Here is an 18,755-nt window from a genome sequence, read left to right as displayed (position 1 = left end):
GTAACCTAGGGGCAATAAATTTACATCTGCTTTAAGGGCTAAGTGGATATAATTCAAATGCTAACATTAGGGGAAAAAATCCCCACAAAGATGTGTTCAACTTGCTAATTCACTGGTATAACAAAAAAATGTGTGTGCATGCATACTCTCTCAGTCATGTCCAACTCTGCGACCCCATAGGCTGTAGCCCACCAGACCCCTCTGTCCATGGAATTTTCCAAGCAAGAATAATGGAGTGGGTTGCCATTTCCTCTTCCAGAGAATCTTCACAACCCAGGGATCAAACCTACATCTCTTGTGCCTCTTGCATTGACAGGCGAATTCTTTATCATTGCACCGGGAAGCCCAACAAGAAATGTTGTCTCCCATAAACCTGCCTGTGTTGTTGAAATTCTGTAAACAACCTTTTCTGACAGCCTTTATGCTTCTTTCCTGGTTTAGTGGCAGGAAGGGGGAAGGGAAATGCATAATACATTTGAAAAAGATGTTTACAGAAGAGATGCCCAAGTTTAAAACTCCTCTTCTTACTCTCCAACCGTAGCCCTTTTACGTATTATAGGGTTTCTGTTTCATGATTTTCCCCCCTGGTCATGAGCCTAGTTCTTGTTTTAATTAAAACACAAGCTGTATATTGGTACAGAAAAGCAAAGCTTTTTTGCCTTTGCCTAATGAGACAAAACACAGAAGGCAATCAAATTATTTTGAAGTTTCCCAGACTCAAAAATAATGCTCATCTTTTGCAAAATGCAGAGTTTAAACTATACATTCTTGTAACTCTGCCATCTGAAAGGGCAGAACATTGTGCAGTGACTGAGGGTCTATGAGGGCGAGATGACGACACACACAGACACAGGGGTTCAAAGCTGGACTTTTCTGTTGCTGCAGATGGTTTACAGAGTTCCTTCTGTATTCCTATGGAAGCCAGCTCTCTCTGTCTTACAAAGGGAAAATGCCCTGGAATATTATTTTACTATAGAGTTCTTAGTAGCCGTGATGTATATTTTATGAAGAGAGGCCAATTTGCTGTCCTCAAAAATAAGATTATACACAGGACTGAACAAAGTAGAGGCCAAACCATGGATCCACTGCAGTGCTCCACTCGTGAGCCATCAAATGTTGGCTGCGCCACGCACCGCAACTCTTTAAATCATTGGTCCTGGTTAATCCTCATATCAGCTCTGCAAGGCAGGCCCTATTTTTAATCCCCTGTTTGGCAGATGAAATAATGAGGCTTAGAGAGATAGTCTGACTTTCACAGGGTTACAGATAGATAAGTAGGAGGGTCAGGATTTCAAAACAGAACTGTTTGTGTTACTTTTTCTCTTTTGAGCAATTTGGTTTAATAAAATCTCCTCTGGACCAGTCATCTTACCCATCACTATCCCTAGCTGTCACTGAAGTGATTGTAGAGTGCTTATCAAAAGTAAAGGAGTTGATATACAGTATAAATAAATATTAATAAAATAAAAGAAGCTAGGAGAACTTAAGCAACCCTCCTAATTTAATTGTTCCTCAGTTTTTCCATCTGTTAAGTCATAATAATCCATCTCTACCTATTGTCCTGTATTTTATGGAGAAGATATGAAATGTATATTTATGTCCATACATAAACTCACACTTCTATTCATATGCAGACACAAGTGCATATATATGTATATGCATATATTTATACAAATACCTACATGTACATACAAACATGTATGCTGCTGCTGCCAAGTCGCTTCAGTCGTGTTCGACTCTGTGTGACCCCATGGACTGCAGCCTACCAGGCTTCTCCGTCCATGGGATTCTCCAGGCAAGAACACTGGAGTTGCCATTTCCTTCTCCAACATGTATACAAACATGTAAATAGACACACACAGGCATGTGTGCACACGCACATAAATAGAACTAAGTACAATGCTTTATTCCTCAGCACAGGAATTTTTATTGCTTTTCTGTATCACCATGACTGCAGCTTTGGTGAAAGTTGACATTTTTGGCAATCACATAGCATACGTTTTGTGCAAATCAGATGAGATCAAGGTTAATAAGTGTCCTTTCACTTTATTATCCCTTTTGACCCAAGCCCTTGCCGCCCAGGGTAATAGTACAGACTTAGGTGGATTCATTTTCCTAAAGTGCTTAAGGGGCTTCCCCAGTGGCTCAGGGGTAAAGAATCCATCTGCAGTGCAGGAACCACAGAAGATATGGGTTTGGGTCAGGAAGATCCCCTGGAGGAGGGCATGGCAACTGACTCCAGTAGTATTGTCTGAAGAATCCCATGGACAGAGGAGCCTGGTGAGCTATTAAGAGTTGGTCGCAAAGAGTAGGACACGACTGAAGCGACTGAGCAAGCTAGCAAAGTGCTTAAACCACTGGTAGAAAAATAAATTCTTATGGCAAATAAATCTCACTCTGAGTGAGTTTTCACATTTCCGTCCCACAGACTGGGCATCACTTACACTAAAATACCAGCCCCCCTTCCCCCTTCATGCGTACATCACCTTTTGCTCAACTCATCCCACTGACACTTTCCAGATTTCTTTACATTCTGACCAAGAAGTGCTTCAGGGTAGTGGGAGACCTTGAGAAAGGGCCCGAAGGGCTTATCACATGGACCCAGGCACTGAGTCGGGGTGGATAAAGAGTACAGCTTTTGTTCCAGTTTTAGGTGTGAAAAAAATCTTAGAAAGATACTCAAGGTACAGAGAACCTTGCTTGTCCCTCCTCTCTCGCACGGCTCTAAAACCCTGTTATCTTTCTTTGGTGCTTCCTAGAAGGTTACTAAGACGTTTAGGGGCCTCAGATCGCCTCCATCTCTTCGCTGTCCCTGCCCTTTCGAGCCATCACCCTGCTCTTATTTCCGTTCAAACTTCTCTAAAGTGCTTCTCAGTAGGATTTGTTTCATCAGCTCTTCGGAATGCCCCAACTTTGGCAGTGTTCTTTTTGTAGTGTCCTGTATCCAAGTCTCAATTACCTCTCATTGGTCCCTTCTCCAGCTCACCATATTATATATGTCTTACCATTTTCTTAATACCTGCCAGGAAAGGAATTAAAAATAATCTAATCCAGGCAAAATTTAATTTCAAATTTATGTCCCATAACTAGTGTTAGAGTGCAGGCCTAGAACCCAAGTCCCCAGACGCCAAACTTGGACCTGACTGACATCCCTACCCGAGAAGGTAGAGAGCAATCTTATAGATATGGAGTGATTTCCTAGCAGAATGAATAATTGGTTGATTTACTGTTTTGCCCTTCTCTTACTCTGGAAATAGTTTTCATCTTGCCCAAGTCATGACACTTATTAAGTTGACTATGCGGATTATTTATACAAACCGTTTACCATTTATGAACAAGTACATGTTATACAAGTCTACTCAACAGGCATATATTAAACATTTACAGTGCACCAGGTATGGTTCTAGACTTGAGGTGAATGACACAGATGTATCCTATGTTCTCACAGAGTTTACCATACCCTGTGATAACAGTTGAGCATATTATGAAATGTCAGGTTAACTTAAATATTAGGTCACAATTAATTATAGTATCAAACGCCATTCTTGAAGTCAGTCTTTATATTTTGGTAGTGATTGATTATTGACTCACAATTAAAAGTACACAATCATTGAAGTCAAATAAGGCTTGTAGTTGGTCATCTGCTCTACTGTAAGATAACTTGCTTTCTAAATCTTTCATAGTTTGTAATTTTTGCCTCAATAGTTACCATTATTTTAGCTTCATTTCTAAGTGCTCATTTTTTATACTTTTTAATTAAATAATAATGATAACTAACAATTTTTGAACACATGCTATGCATCAGACACCATTCCTGATATTTTTCATTATTACCTCATAATCTTCACAGCCACATTCTGATGTAGATACCATTAGTACCTATTTTACAGAAACTTGTAATATACAGAGATTGAGTAACTAAGATTAATTAGCTGGAAAACGGTGAAGTCAGGCTATAACATGTGCAGTCTAGCTATAGAATCCAAGTATGTAACTACTGAATTGAAAAATGAAAAAAAACCTCAGCCCCTTGGTCGCCTATAGCCACACTCATTCACCCACGTCCTTTCCCATCCACAACCACTCCCTGCAGTAGAAGAGGATCATTCAATTCTGTGGTCTCATCGTCCCTTCACCAATGTGGATTTTCATCTTTTGTCTGACTGCACATATTAACGTTACAATAGAGTCATTCCTGGTGTACTTCTAATATGGTCAGAGAGAATTACTGAGTTTTCCCAAATACCAACAGCAAGCAGTGTTTTAGCATGGAAGAATTTGACACATCAATTTTTTAAATACCTCTTGGAACATAGGATAAAAACAAGGAGTAAGAGCAAAAATCAAATGCATTTAAAATAGGATAATTTATAATAATTTTCTTTAATAGAGTCTGAATGGTGGAAAGAATTATATATTTAAAACAGACTGAGATATATATGACTTCCCAGGTGGCTCAATGGTAAAGAATCCTCCTGCAATGCAGAACATGCAGGAAATGCAGGTTCAATCCCTGGATCAGGAAGATCCCCTGGAGAAGGCAGTGGCGACCCACTCCAGTATTCTTGCCTGGGAAATCCCATGGACAGAGGAGCCTGGTGGGCTACATCCATGGGATCACAAAGAGTCAGGACGTGACTGAGCATGCACACACGGGATTTGTTTAGTCACCGAATCATGTCCAACCCTATGTCTTTGTGACCCTATGGACTGTGGCACACCAGGCTTCTCTGTCCTACACTATCTCCCAGAGTTTGTTCAAACTCATGTCCATTGAGTCAGTGATGACATCTAACCATCTTATCCTCTGTTGCCCCCTTCTCTTCCTGCCTTCAATCTTTCCCAGCATTAGGGTCTTTCCCAGTGAGTCAGCGCTTCACATCAGGTGGCCAAAGTTTGGGCGCTTCAGCTTCAGCATCTGTCCTTCCAATGAATATTCAGGGATTATTTCCTTTAGGATTACCTGGTTTGATCTCCTTGCTGTCCATGGGACTCTGAAGAGTCTTCTCCAGCACTACAGTTCAAAAGCATCAGTTCTTTGGCACCCAGTCTTCTTTATGGTCTAACTTTTATATCCGTACATGACTACTGGAAAAACCATAGGTTTGACTATACGGAACTTTGTCAGCAAAGTGATGTCTCTGCTTTCTAATAGGCTATTTAGGTTTGTCATAGCTTTTCTTCTAAGGAGGAAGCATCTTTTAATTTCATGGTACAGTCACTGTCCATAGTGATTTTAGAGCCCAAGAAAAGAAAATCTGTCACCATATCCACTTTTTCCCCATCTATTTATCATAAAGTAATGGGACCAGATGCCATGATCTTAGTTTTTGAATGCTGTGTTTTAAACCAACTTTTTCACTCTCCTCTTTCACCCTCATCAAGAAAGTCTATAGTTCCTCTTGACTTTCTGCCATTAGAGTGGTATCATCTGCCTATCTGAGGTTTTTGAAATTTTTCCCCGCAATCTCGATTCCAGCTTCTGATTCATCCAGCCCAGCATCTCGCATGATGTACTCTGCTTAGGTTGGTTCAATCAATCTGTTGTGCCCGACTCTTTGTGACCCCATGGACTGTACATGCATGGTGACAATATTCAGCTTTGATGTACTCCGTTCCCAATTTTAAACCAAACCGTTCCATGTCTAGTTCTAACTGTTACTTCTTGACCTGCATACAGGCTTCTTTGGAGGCAGGTAAGGTGATCTGGTATTCCCATCTCTTTAGGAATTTCCATGCATGGGATATATATATGAATATGTAGATGACCAGTGTCTATACTATGTAGAGCTAATGGTTGAAACTGTGGGAATCAGTAAGGTCACCTGAGAAGCATAGAATATGAAAAGGGAAGAATGTCCCAAGAAAGGAACTGTGCAGAAGTGTGTCCTGTGAGGAAGGAGGAAAAAGAAGCTTCTCCAAAGAAGACAGGAAAGAAGTTTTCAAAGATATTCCTTCAAAGAGGAAACTTAGGGAGATAGAAAGAGGGGGAGTGATGATTTAAAGAATGTAAAGGACCACTTACAATGGTCAAGCGTGGGAAATAGGTGATTAGAAAGAGCAATGTCTGAAAAGTGCCCCTGGATTTTCCAGTTAAAACTCACTGGTGGCCACAATAAGAGCAATGCCTGTGGGTGAGGGCACAAATACCACAGTGCTGTGGCTGGAGGAGTGAATGCAGAACTGAGGAAGTGGAGACAGGAACCAAGGCAATTCTTTAAAAAACGATGGCTGTGAACACCTGAGCAGGAAACTCCACCCATGACCAGCTGAGGAGGCAGTGTGTCTTGAGGCGGTGGGGGTGCTTGTTTAATTCTGTAGGATCAGAGGAGAGAGCTGATGTTGAGAGTGTGGCTGAGAGAAGGAGAGAGCATGAGTCCAAGGAGATGGGAGAGAATGAGTTCTGAGCCGTAACAGCAGGCTAGTGTGATGAAGGTGTGGATTGTGAGCACCACATCCCCAGAGAAGGGAAAACAGAGCACGATCTGTTAGGGAGGGCGTGAAGTCAGGATGCTGCTGCCTTGAGTTGGGCCATTGGAGAGGAGGTCACAGTTTTAGGAAAATATTGCACTTCTGAAAGTCTCTGTTCAGCTGTGTGCCTTTGCTTTCCCTACCAGCTTTGTACACATTTTTGTCATTTTTAGTGTGTGACTGTGTAGATGCCTGCTTGCATTTTGGAAAGCTACGTGAGAAACCACGAATTTCAGGATAGTTGTTTGGATGACTGGCCTAATTATTTCTTTTGGAAACTCAATGTGGCCTTAGTTGCTTAAAAGTCTCTAGCTTGAAAAAGTGTTAGGATTTTAGTTCTTTCATTTTCTGTGGCTCATGACCATTTGAGTAATGTCTGCTCATTCACCCAACTGGCTCCAGTTCTCAGGAGCAAGGGCCAAAGCTTTCAGCCCTGAATAGTATGTAGGGTGGTCAGAGGTCCCCAAAGCCCAGTGTAGAAGTCACAGCCTGTAATTATGAATCCCATGCACGTTCAAACTGTTTTGCATGGCAGAGTGACAACGTTGGGATGTGTAGGATCATCTTAACATCATAGCAACTCTGTGTAGTTTGTGAAGCTGAGTTTCAGTGTCTGTTCTTGGGCATGGGTTCTCTTGGAAGGAAAGACCAAAGAAGTGAAATAAAGTGCTGAGACAGGCTGGGCTGTCCTTCCTTTCCTTTCCAGTCCCAGCCTGGCCACCCCTCTTCCTGGCTCATCAGTTCTCAAGTCTTGATCTCCTGAACTGCGAATTATGAGAGGCACAAAGATGAGGAGGGAAGAGCTGTGGTACACACAAGGAAGATGAATTAGAGAGAAGAGACCAGAACATTTCACATCATTTTATAGCTTGCAGATTCACTTACATAATCTCATCTGATTATCTGTGTTTTCTGAATAAAGAAACTGAGCTTCAGAGATTAGAAATGATTTCTCTGCCCAGAACTACAGAGTTAATAAATGTCAGAAGTAGGACTTGAATCCAGAGCTTCTGGCTCCAAATCCATTGTCTCTGTACAAAAGGCTAAGGCATCAGCTGCCATTCATGCTGTGAATATATTAGAAGTGTTTATTCTTTTAAATATGTCCTGATTACATTGCTAGACTGGTAGGTATGGCATTTTCTAACATGATTAGTGCTATATAAATATTACTGAATACTACCAGTGGCTCAGAGGATAAAGAATCTGCCTGCAATGCAGAGACCTGGATTCCATCCCTGGGTCGGGAAGATTTGATCCCTGGTCCTTCTCCAGGGAAGATGCCCTGGAGAAGGAAATGGCAGCCCACTCCAGTATTCTTGCCTGGAAAATCCAATGGACAGAAGAGCCTGATGGGTTTGAGTCCATGGGGTTGCAAAGAGTTAGACACAACTGAGCGACTAACGTGCACATGGTTTCTTAAGATTAGTGCTATATAAATTAGCACTACCATTATTAGCATTAGTATTGCCACCAGTATCATGAGCTTCCTAGGAAAATTTCATTTTACTCAGTTCAGTAAGTACCTAGTATCTGGTAAATAAAATATTGTCCATACCCTCAGGAAGCAGAGAAAGACATTATGTAAAGGTATAGATGAAATGTCACATGATGGATTCTGTACTGAACATATGGCCAAGATAAAGAAAGAAAGAACAGTGGTTCTTGAGCTTTACTAGGCATCAGAATCACCTGAATGGTTTGTAAAAACACAGATTGCTGCTGTTGTTCAGCAGCTCGGTTGTGTCCCACTCTTTACGACTCTATGGGCTGCAGCATGCCAGGCTTCCCTGTTCTCTGCTACCTTCTGGAGTTTGCTCAATCTCATGTTCATTGAGTTGATGATGCCACCCAGCCATCTTATCCTCTGTCGCCCCCTTGTCTTCCTGCTGTCAGTCTTTCCTGGATTGCTGGGCCCTGCCTTAAAGTTTCTGGGGTGGGGCCCAGGAATGTGAATTCCTAACAAGTTCGTAAATGGTGTTAATGCCATTGGTCTGGCCACCACACTTTGAAAGGTGAGGTAAGTTCCACTTGGGAGGATCAGAGAAGATATTATGAGGGATCCACAAGAAACTTAGTATTATTGCAACCAGAAGAGGACAATGGTGAGAGATGAGTCCAAGCTCATGGAAGGCTGCCCATGCCATGCTAAGGCCTGTTGATCATTCTTCTAGGGGCAGGGCAGAGCCACTGAAGATTTGAAACTGAGAAGCACCCTAGTCAAACTTACATTTTAGAAAGCTAAGTAATTTTAGAGCAAGTACAGAAGCATGGAAGGAATTCCCACTCACAACCTAAATATGAAAGGACTTGCTTGACCGTCTATAATATTATGTCCCAGGATTAATCATATGTGTGTATAGCTTAGCATTTCAGACCATGAATAAGTTGTTGTGTGCCATCCATATATACTAAAGACATCATCCTTTCCCTCAGGCACATGTGGGAGCCAACACAGCACAGGGGAATGACAGAGCACACGACAAGGTTTTCTTTTCAAGGGCAGAAAAGCGTCCCTTTCTGACTTACTTCACTTAGCCTGGTAGTCCCTGAAAAGTGAAGTGAAATCAAGTGGAAGTTGTTCAGTCATGTCCAACTCTTTGTGACCCCATGGGCTATAAAGTCTATGGAATTCTCCAGGCCAGAATACTGGAGTGAGTTGCCATTCCCTTCTCCAGGGGATCTTTCCAACCCAGGGATCAAACCCAGATCTCCTGCATTTCAGGCAGATTCTTTACCAGCTGAGCCACCAGGGAAGCCCATGATAGTCCCTAGTTGCATCCATCTAAAACATGGCAGAAATGAACCTATCTATGAAACAGAAATAGAATCACAGACACAGAAAATAGACTGGTGGTTGCCAAGAGGGAGGGGGTTGGAAGAGGCTGAATTGGGAGTTTGGGATTAGCAGATGCAAACTGGTATATGTAGAATGGATAAACTACAAAGTCCTTGGCGGGAACTGTATTCAGTATCCTATGATAAACCACAATGGAAAAGAATATGAGAAAGAATGTGTGTATATATGTATATGTATAAAACTGAGTCACTTTGTTATACACAGCAGTAGTGAACACAACATTGTAAGTCAACTATACTTCAATTTTAAATAATTAACTAATTTTTCAGGAAGAGTATGTTCAGTCAGGGCTGAAGCAATCAGGCAGGGTTTCACAGAGAATGTAGAACTCTGTGAAACCCTGGCCTTGAGGAGCTGGCCTTGAGGAGCAGTAGCATTTGCCCGGCCAGAAGAAAGTGTTGCAGGCAAGGAGGCCCCGGAGTAAAGGAACTGAAGGGAAACTAAACTTTGAATGCACAGGGACATGGAAGAAGTGGAGGCAACTGTTCAGTCTTTGGCGGGGGCTTTCCTTGGAGCATGCTGGAGGGGTGGAAAAGAAGTTTGAATCAAAAATATTGCTTCCTCTAAAGATGCTTAGAAAAATAAAAAATTAGAATGCAACACAGAGATAGGAAATATAGTACTTTTTGGCCATCTCCAAGGCCCCTCTCCTCTCTTGTCACTCAAGGATAATAGGAATCAAGGGAACACAATATAAAGGCTTGGGTTGAGGTCAAGACACAGGACAGAAACGGGGCTTTCGTTCTCTTAGGGCCAAAATAACAGTCATGGCTACCCTGGGAGCTGGCCATTGTCCTGAGAATAGGTGGGCTGGTGACCTAACAGCTCCTTATAAAAAGCCATCTGTCCTGTGAACCCGGGTGACGTCCTGGGAAAGCTTTCCTCTCAGCTCCCAGATGGTATCACGGTGCATTTGTGAAAGGAGATTTCCTGGGTTGTTTGCTTATTCCCAGATATGAAAATTATTTTTTTGTGTCAGTTTTGTGAATTTTGATTTCTGCTGTATCTCTTCATATCACAACTTAACCATCTGTATGGCACTCTCTTAAGTTTTATCTTGTATCCAAAGAGCAGTGTACTTGCTGAAACAAATCCACAAATTGATTTTTTTTTCCCTCGTGTGTTCTTATAGATTTGTTTGCAGTGTAGGTTAGAGTCATTGCTGAATTTGACATTCCATATATTCTTATAATTATCCAAACTTTGATTTTTCTGGCCAACACATCATCTTTGTCTTCAATTACTATTTATTTCCATGACCAGGAGCAAGCACATGACTTTTTCTACAATGCCATATTCCCAAAGAATTAAGATAGATACCTTCCCAAAAGTGACTTCCTGTGTGCCTGTGGGTGAGAGGCAGAGCCACCAGAAGTGAAACAGATCGAGACAGTGGATGGGGCTCAGCCAGGCTCATCTCCGGAGCTCAGTCCCTGTACCAACCAGGCATCCTGTGGGCTGTTGAAGTGGAAACCTCATCAAATTAAAAGTGATTGCATACTGTGGACCTTTGCAATCACTCTGGAGGAGCTGAAGGTGCAGCTAATAAATCATAGGTTCTGACATTTCTGACAGATGGGAGGTGGCAGTTAGGATGCATGTGGCTGGAAATGCAGATAGCAGCACACCCAGTTAAATCAAATACTTACCATTAGGCCCACTGAGCAACTTATTGAATTTACCATTGACTATATTTAAACATGATCAATCTGAAATTTCCTGTCTGAGATTTTGCCTCGGAAGAACAGGGAAAAAAGAGAGAGAGGGTAAGACTTTGCCAAAGGGTGCTTTCATGGAGTTGATGGCAGCTGAAACAAAAGGCCCAGTTTTAATTGAATCACAGACTGTGTAATTATTTAACCTGTACCAGCTGGCCTCAGGAAGCTACCAGATTTCCTTAGAGAGCTTGTACTTGGCCAGAAACAGAAGGTAACTTACTAGTAACAAGAAAAATGCTTCTGTACCTGTGTTACCTCCCACACCCAGAGAACTTAACGTAGAAGGGGAAAAACTTCCATGGAGTTCATTTTTGGCTTAAGAGGCCGTCCTCCTTCCCTGGAGGATGTGAACGGGTTTGCTAAAACACCTGTAGTCTCTGAGGAATAGCCAACATAAACAGGATGTTATTGCATCAGGCAGGTAAGAGTCATTTCTCTAATTAGTCATCTGGGATTTCATTCTTCACGTGGAAGTACTGGAAATTTAATTTGTTTGTGATGTGCAATTGGCTAACTGACAATAGCTCCAACTGCCCCTCCCTCTGTCTTGCTGTCCTGATGCTGCATGGAAAGTGCAGGGGTGGGACGTGGGGGAGCTCAGTGTAGACACTGCTTCATCCATCAACGTCAAGCTAACTGAAGCACCTTCCTATAGACAAATGTGTCCCAAATACACATCCCTCACTTGTAATGCTGGAATAATCCTAATGAGCTTCTCGTGATCATTTTTCTTTTAGATTAAATGTTTTTGTTTTTCTCAATCCCCCTCCCAGTTTTGCAACGTGAAGTCATTCAGAATCCATGCTCATTTACATAAGAGCATCGTTCTTAAAGGTGCGGAGTAAACTTTTTAGGAAGCTATATATTATGAATTAAAGTATGATTGAAGACCGTCCCTGACTTGGCCTTTGATTAAAGAAAGAGTTCATCCTATTTACATTGTTTTAAAACACCCTTCTCCAAAGAAAGATTAATTGGCATCAAATGTCATTCCTATACATTATAACTATTGATTTTACATTTGTTGTAGCTCCTCTGATTTTATGCCCTTTATGTCATAATCTATCATCCTGATAGCAGCCCCTGAGTTGGTGCTGGGACAGAGCCTGAAGGGTGGTTTCTTTCAATTTAGACTAATCTATCTGTGAAACAGATGAGCTTTCAAACAGAACCGTGCTCTTCTCGCTTTTCATAGCATTATCCTGATATTTCCCATGGAGATCATAGTATGATTTGTGGCAGCATTAGGGACATTTCTGTAGTTCAGGAGAGATGGATCCTGGCTACCCTGGCTGCTGTAGGAAGCCGGGTGCTCCTCTTCTTGACTTTTTTTTTCCATACATAGATTCACTCTTAGGATTCAGAGTGCAAATATTATGGCCATCTTCTGGAAACTGTCAAGGTTCAGAAAAATCCATCTTCCACAAGTAGCAGAAGAAATAGAATATCTGCTGGCTATACCCCACCTCATTTGTTAAAGGACTGTCCAGACCTCTTTTTAATCTGCATCTACTTACATGTTTATAGGTAGAGTCTGGGCTACAGCCAGATCACCAAGCAGTCCATTTAGTGTAAACTTAGACTTTCTGGACATACATGTTGTACTCAAGTATCACTTCTTGTGTTTTGGTTTTCTGGCCAGTTGAGTGAATATAATGCTCTTGTTTTAAACTGTTACTTTACACTCTTTTTCCTCTGGCTTCCTGTTCAGTATTCAGTCACATCACTCAAGACCATCCCGGAACTGTGCCGAAGATGTGATTCGCAAAATGAAGACAGATCAGGTAAGTTTCACTCATCTCTTTTTAACCTGCATTTTAGAGTGTGGGGGACTCCTCCTGGAATCTCTTCCCCCATCAAATTGGTTGCTCCTGCTTTCTGTTTTCTTCTTCTTTTATGGCTTCTCCATTCACCACCCACCCCCAACAAACAGATGTTAGGTCATCCTCCAGAGACTAACTGGACAGGGAGGCCCTGATGAGGACCCAGTTGTATACAAATAAATGTAGGCGATCATCGTGGTGGCTCCAAACCACAGTATACGCAGCAATTTACTGCAAACCCGAGAAACCATTGGTGACAAAACATAATGATGCAGGCGCCAATGAAAAAATGTTGGATACGTTTACTACCCAGATGGCAAGGACCAACTTGGGGGATGGTGCTTTGCCAAAGTCTGAAATCCTATCAGGGATGCGACATGATAGAATCTGCAGTAAGGCATACTGTAACAGTTAAGATTAAAGCAAAGCTTTGGAGTTTAATAGTGTAAACTAAACAGAGAATTATGGCATATAGATGAAAACCAGCTGGCTGACCTTTTCTCCTTGCACCGCCCCCCACCCTCGACCAAAATAAAAGTACATTCAGGATTGTTTTTCCTTCTGAAAATCAAATTAAGCCTCTCTGCTTTTCTCTCTGTGATGGGCAAAAAATGAAAATAAAAAAGGATATTGATGGGAATGATACCATAGCATTAAACTATGAAATGATGTTTGTTATTTTTCCAACTAATTACTCTAAGGCATCACCATTAACCTTGCCAAAGCGGGACCTCTGATAGTAACTAGAATCCTAAGAACTGCAGATGATGGGAGACTTAAGATAATCCTTGAATTAGGTGCATCGTGTTTGAAAATAAATAGATCTTCCTACCTATACAGCTATGAGAATTCTAGGCCTTTTGAACTGAAACAACTGTACAAAACTTATTTACTTTTCTTCTGGATCGTTTGTTTACTATCGACAGTTTGTTTAGATGAGGTGGGGAAAATAATTCGTCTATCTAGGTTTGTTTATCTCTTTGTTTTTCTGTGTGAGTGAAAGTAATGTTTCATTGTCTGGGTCAGAATCTTCATGGAAGATAGTTTGAAGTGCAAATGAAAGTTTTCACTTACCTCCATTAATTTTTTTTTTTTTTTCAAGCACACTCAAGTTTCTATGGGGTTAACAGAGGCTTTGATCACAAGACTTATCAGAATGTGCCTCCTTAAAAGCCATCCCCAGATTTAGAGTTGAACCCTGTGATCAGTGACAAAGGCAGCAGATTCAGTGGACAGGCCCCCAGCCTCAGAGTCCAAGACCTCCATCTGAGTTAGCATGCAGTCCTTTACCCTCTATCCCACCTTGAGCCTGTGACTCATTATCTATAAAATAAAAAAGAAAATTTTTCTGCCAGTGTTGCTAGGCTACTGTTAGTATCAAAATTAGGTGATGTATCTGAAGGTACTTTGGAGATACAAGATTTTCTTTTTTTTTTTTTAAGTTGAAGATGTAGAGTAAGAAAGAAGACTTAATAGCAAACACTTCAGTAGTGCTTAATGTGCCAGGTACAGCTGTAAGCCCTTTACTTGTGTTAACTCAATCCTAAAATCCTTGTGAACTAAGTACCATTAGGATGTTTGTATTATATGGATGGGCGAACTGAGGCACGGAGCAGAGAAGTTAATTATCTTACCCAGAGTCACACAGCAATTACATTACGGAGTTGGGATTCAAACTCCAGGAAGTCTGTCTCTGGAGTCTGTTCTCTTATACATTCCTTATACTATCAGATAGCTAGACTTAGGGATAGTAATTTAATTTCAGGATATTTTAAAACTTTAAAAGCTAGCATTTTCCCTCACCAGTGAAGTGGAAAATTTGTTCTCTGTTAAATAGTTTTTCTTGCTTACCAAGTTAAGTGAATTAACCGAAACTTTTAAAAATAATTTTCCTAGGGGTGGTTTATTCCATTTTTCTCCAGGTCATGTGACTTGTAGCCACTTCCACAATAGGCGCTGTTACAGATTTCTTCTGTGGTTGAGAAGGAGGCCAATTTCAAGTTCAGATGCCTTCAGACTCACCCAGAGCAAACATCCAATGCTCAAGGTAATCACCAATGATTAGACCTGACAAGAAACGAATGTTTGAGGGAAAAACTCAGGCCTCTTTAATGGGATCACATGTACACCTCCAATTTGATGGACCATTTGGAGGCTGGTAAAACACTTCCTAATAGAGCAAGAGCGATCTTAGAAAAAGAAACACACGAAAAATCAATCTCTCCAAAGCACCACTGTAGAATTATCTGTGAACTCCTTTGAAAGAAATCTCAATATAGTAAAGTTTTCACCTTCCCTTTCTGAAAGAACTGAGCCAGTCTCAATGAGTTCCATGGGCATTCAGATATAGAAATAGTCCCCAGATGTAGAAATAGTCCCCAGCTCCCCGCACTGGCCCCCCATCCCAGCCCCAGGTCTTTCTTGTTTCAACAACCTAGGAGGAGTTGGCTCCAGGAGCCCTTGCAGATATCCGTTGTTATGATAATCTTTTCGAACCCATGGCAGCAGAAGACACATTGGCTCCTGAGAAAAGTCCACGTCTTCTGGATGGGGGAACTTTCCCCTAAACTTCTAGTGACTGTGAACATACCCCACCCAACAGAGACGTGTCTCTTTACCTTTAAGTCTGTTAGGCACTTTCTGTGTAAGCCATCAAATAGTAATGTCCATCCTGGTATTAACAAGTCTTTGATGAGATAGCTATTCTTGGAGCCACTCATTCTTTTATTTATTCATTCCTCAAGTAACTTGTTTGTTTTCTGTCCTGTGCACTGAAGACAGGGTAATAAACAAGGTATAGACAGGCCCTGTTCTCAAAGTACTTACATCCTGGGGGGTGACAGACAAAGGCAAGCAAATGAATACATAAACCAGATCATTCCCAATAGTGATGAGGTGATGTGAGGCTTGTGACAAATTAACTTATAGTAGGGAAGAGAGAAGAGTTTGGGGATCAGGGAGTGTTCCTAGGGCCCAGCCATGGGAAAGCCAGTGGAGAGCATTCAAGGCAGAGGAACTAGCAAGTGCAGCGCCTCTGAGTCAGAAATCAGCTTAGTGGATGCAGAAGAAAAAGAAAACCAGTATGGCTGTGGAGGGGTGGGGGGTGGGGTGATCAAAATGAGGATGAGGCCAGGGAGCCATTCAGGGAGGGTCAAACTCTACAGGGCCCTGTGAGTCAAGGAACGTGGAGTTCAGGTTTTATGCTAAGACCTCTTAAGAGCACTGCCAACAGAATCCCAATTTTTCTGAATTCCTATTACCTGGAAGGAAGCCTAGAGTCATAACTCTCGAAGAAGGATCCCTAAAAATCATGTCGTTTAAAAAGGAGAGAAAGTGAGAAAGAGCAGATAATAAAAGCAGTTGGGTACAATGTTGACAGTCGATGGATGTGGGTAAAGAGTATACATGTGTTCTTTGTACTTTTTTTATTCTTTCAACTTTTCTTTAAATTTAAATGAAAAATGTTTTGATTATTTATAAGTGAGTTTTTAAAAGGCTAAAAGTAATACTACTGTAGTCCCAAACCCATCAGATCTTAGAAAGTGATGGTTACTATGCTGATGGGATCATCCAAGCCTATACCCCATCATGTTAGTGACGGGGAGCTCACAGTCTCACAAAGCCACCTATTCACAGAGATTAGTTTTTGTTCAGCCAAAATCAGTGGTTAATTTTTGTTCAGCCAGAATCAGCGGCCCTCAGATGTCCATCCTGATACCTGATTTTCCCTTTGGAACCGTAGAGAAGGACCGTTCCTCCTGGGCAAGGGTGCTGCCACTAAGTGTCTGGAGATGGCATTCACCCTTGGTTTTGTCTTCTCCAAACTAAAATTTCCCTCCCCAGTTTTGAGTGCGTCCTGCTCAGGCTTCTTGCTTTCTTGTGGACGTTTCATTTATCAGCATCCCTCTTAAAAGTGGTGCACCCAGAACTGCACCCGAGGCCTCCCCATGTGTGATCTGATCAGAACCTGTCAGCCCCACTGATCAGCCTCAGAACTTAGCACACACCTTTCCTGCCACCCCTAGTGGGCTGCAGAGGCACAAGCAGTGCCTGTCCTTTCTGCCTGTTTTTCCAAGTGTTCCGAGAAGAGCAGGAGTTCAGATGAAGGCCCTTGGAAGCTTCTCCATGAGACATACAGCCCAGGGTTACCCGCTTTGCATCCCTGGGCCCTGTGCCAGCTCCACATGGACTCTGAAAATGCGAATGGCCGAGTGCTGCCAGAGGTCTGGGGCAGGCCCCCTGTGCCTTCCATTTGCTCACCGACACCACGAGTCTGCTCTGAGTGCCCTTCCCATAGCCAAAGGCATGGATTCCTATTAAAATCTGTATTTTCCCTGACAGGGTAATACTGTCAACTGTGCTCCTCCTGGGGATCTTCCCAACCCAGAGATCGAACCCAGATCTCCCACGTTGTAGGCAGATTCTTTACAGTCTGAGCCACTGTATGACTAAACAGAATTTTTGTCAGCAAAAAAGGTTTTGAAAAGAAATGTGAAGAAATTGCAGATACCAGAGGAAGGCAGGAGGAAGAAGAACAACTAGGACTTAGGCGCCTGAGAACAAACTTTGGTGTTTTTGGAGTTGTCCAGGTATTACTGAGCTCTCCCAGTATGTCTGAGGTGCTCAGTGTACCAGGTATTAGGCAAGGTCTTCTGAACACAGCTTATTTGTCCTCAGAATAATTCCCTGGTGGCTCAGACAGTGAAGAATCTGCCTGAGATGAGGAGACCCAGGTTTGATCCCGGGGTCAGAAAGATCCCCCTGGAGAAAGGAATGGCAACCCACTCCAGTATTCTTACATGGAGAATTCCATGGACAGAGGAGCCTGATAGACTACAGCCCATAGGGTTGCAAAGATTTGCACATAACTGGTCAACAAACACTTTACACTTTTACTTTCAAAATAATTCTCACAGGAAAGACTATACTAATGGTCTTTTTATTGATAAGGAAAATAAATGCCCATTTTATTGACTAGGCAACTGAGACTCACAGAGAACAAATACTTTTCCCAGAGTTCCGCATTTGAAGGCAAGTCTACTGACTGCAGAGCCCCTATGAAGTTTAACAGCTGAAGAATAGTCGCGATCTCAGGAACCGTGCGTGGCTAGTGGTGTGAGGCAAGGATTAGCACCAAGGATGTTATGTCTGAAAATTTTGCACCTGTAAGAGAGAGTTATTTGTAAAACATTTGCATGTTTTCTCTGCTTAATCCCTGTTCCTCGTGTAGAGAAAGACGACAGAATAAGGCAGGGAGTGTTAACTCTGTTCTCCATTTCCTCCATATGAGGATTAAATGCGTTAAATCGACATATGGTATTCAAATCAAATGTATTCAATTTCATTGACTTCGAGTTTCTTTTAATTAATTGGACACTCAAATACACATTTGTTTCAATTCATGGTTTAAGTGTCTCGTGATTCTTACAAGTATGTATCTGCTCAGCTCATATAATTTTCTTATGAAAGAAGGCAGATAAATATTAATGCAGTTTTGCATCGGAGAACTTAGTTGTGCTAAGGTTGGGAAACTTGGTTATGTAACAGTAATAAATGGCCTTGGGGTGTGTTTGAGAAGAGACACTGAAAGGATTTCAGTACCTAAATAGTAGAGAAGATCACTGGTATGACCATTTGAGTAAAGAAAAATCATACTTTTTAAAGTTCAGTTCAGTTCAGTTCAGTCGCTCAGTTGTGTCCCACTCTTTGCAACCCCATGAATCGCAGCACGCCAGGCCTCCCTATCCATCACCAACTCCTGGAGTTCACTCAGACTCACATCCATCGAGGCAGTGATGCCATCCAGCCATCTCATCCTCTGTTGTCCCCTTCTCCTCCTGACCCCAATCCCTCCCAGCATCAGAGTCTTTTCCAATGACTCAA

The 18,755-nt window shown here is 42.0% G+C and overlaps 1 protein-coding gene across 1 annotated transcript in view; it reads left to right on the top strand.

The window, feature by feature from the left end:
• Nucleotides 1-18,755, top strand: part of SNCAIP (synuclein alpha interacting protein) — a 163,790-nt gene that overhangs the window by 85,928 nt on the left and 59,107 nt on the right. The window contains 1 exon segment of the mRNA XM_070374087.1: nucleotides 12,761-12,833. Within this exon segment, the coding sequence (XP_070230188.1) occupies nucleotides 12,761-12,833 (73 nt within the window).

This window comes from Bos mutus, chromosome 7 (assembly GCF_027580195.1).
Source record: "Bos mutus isolate GX-2022 chromosome 7, NWIPB_WYAK_1.1, whole genome shotgun sequence".
In the NCBI taxonomy this organism is placed as follows: domain Eukaryota; kingdom Metazoa; phylum Chordata; class Mammalia; order Artiodactyla; family Bovidae; genus Bos; species Bos mutus.
This window is presented reverse-complemented; position numbering and strand designations above follow the sequence as displayed.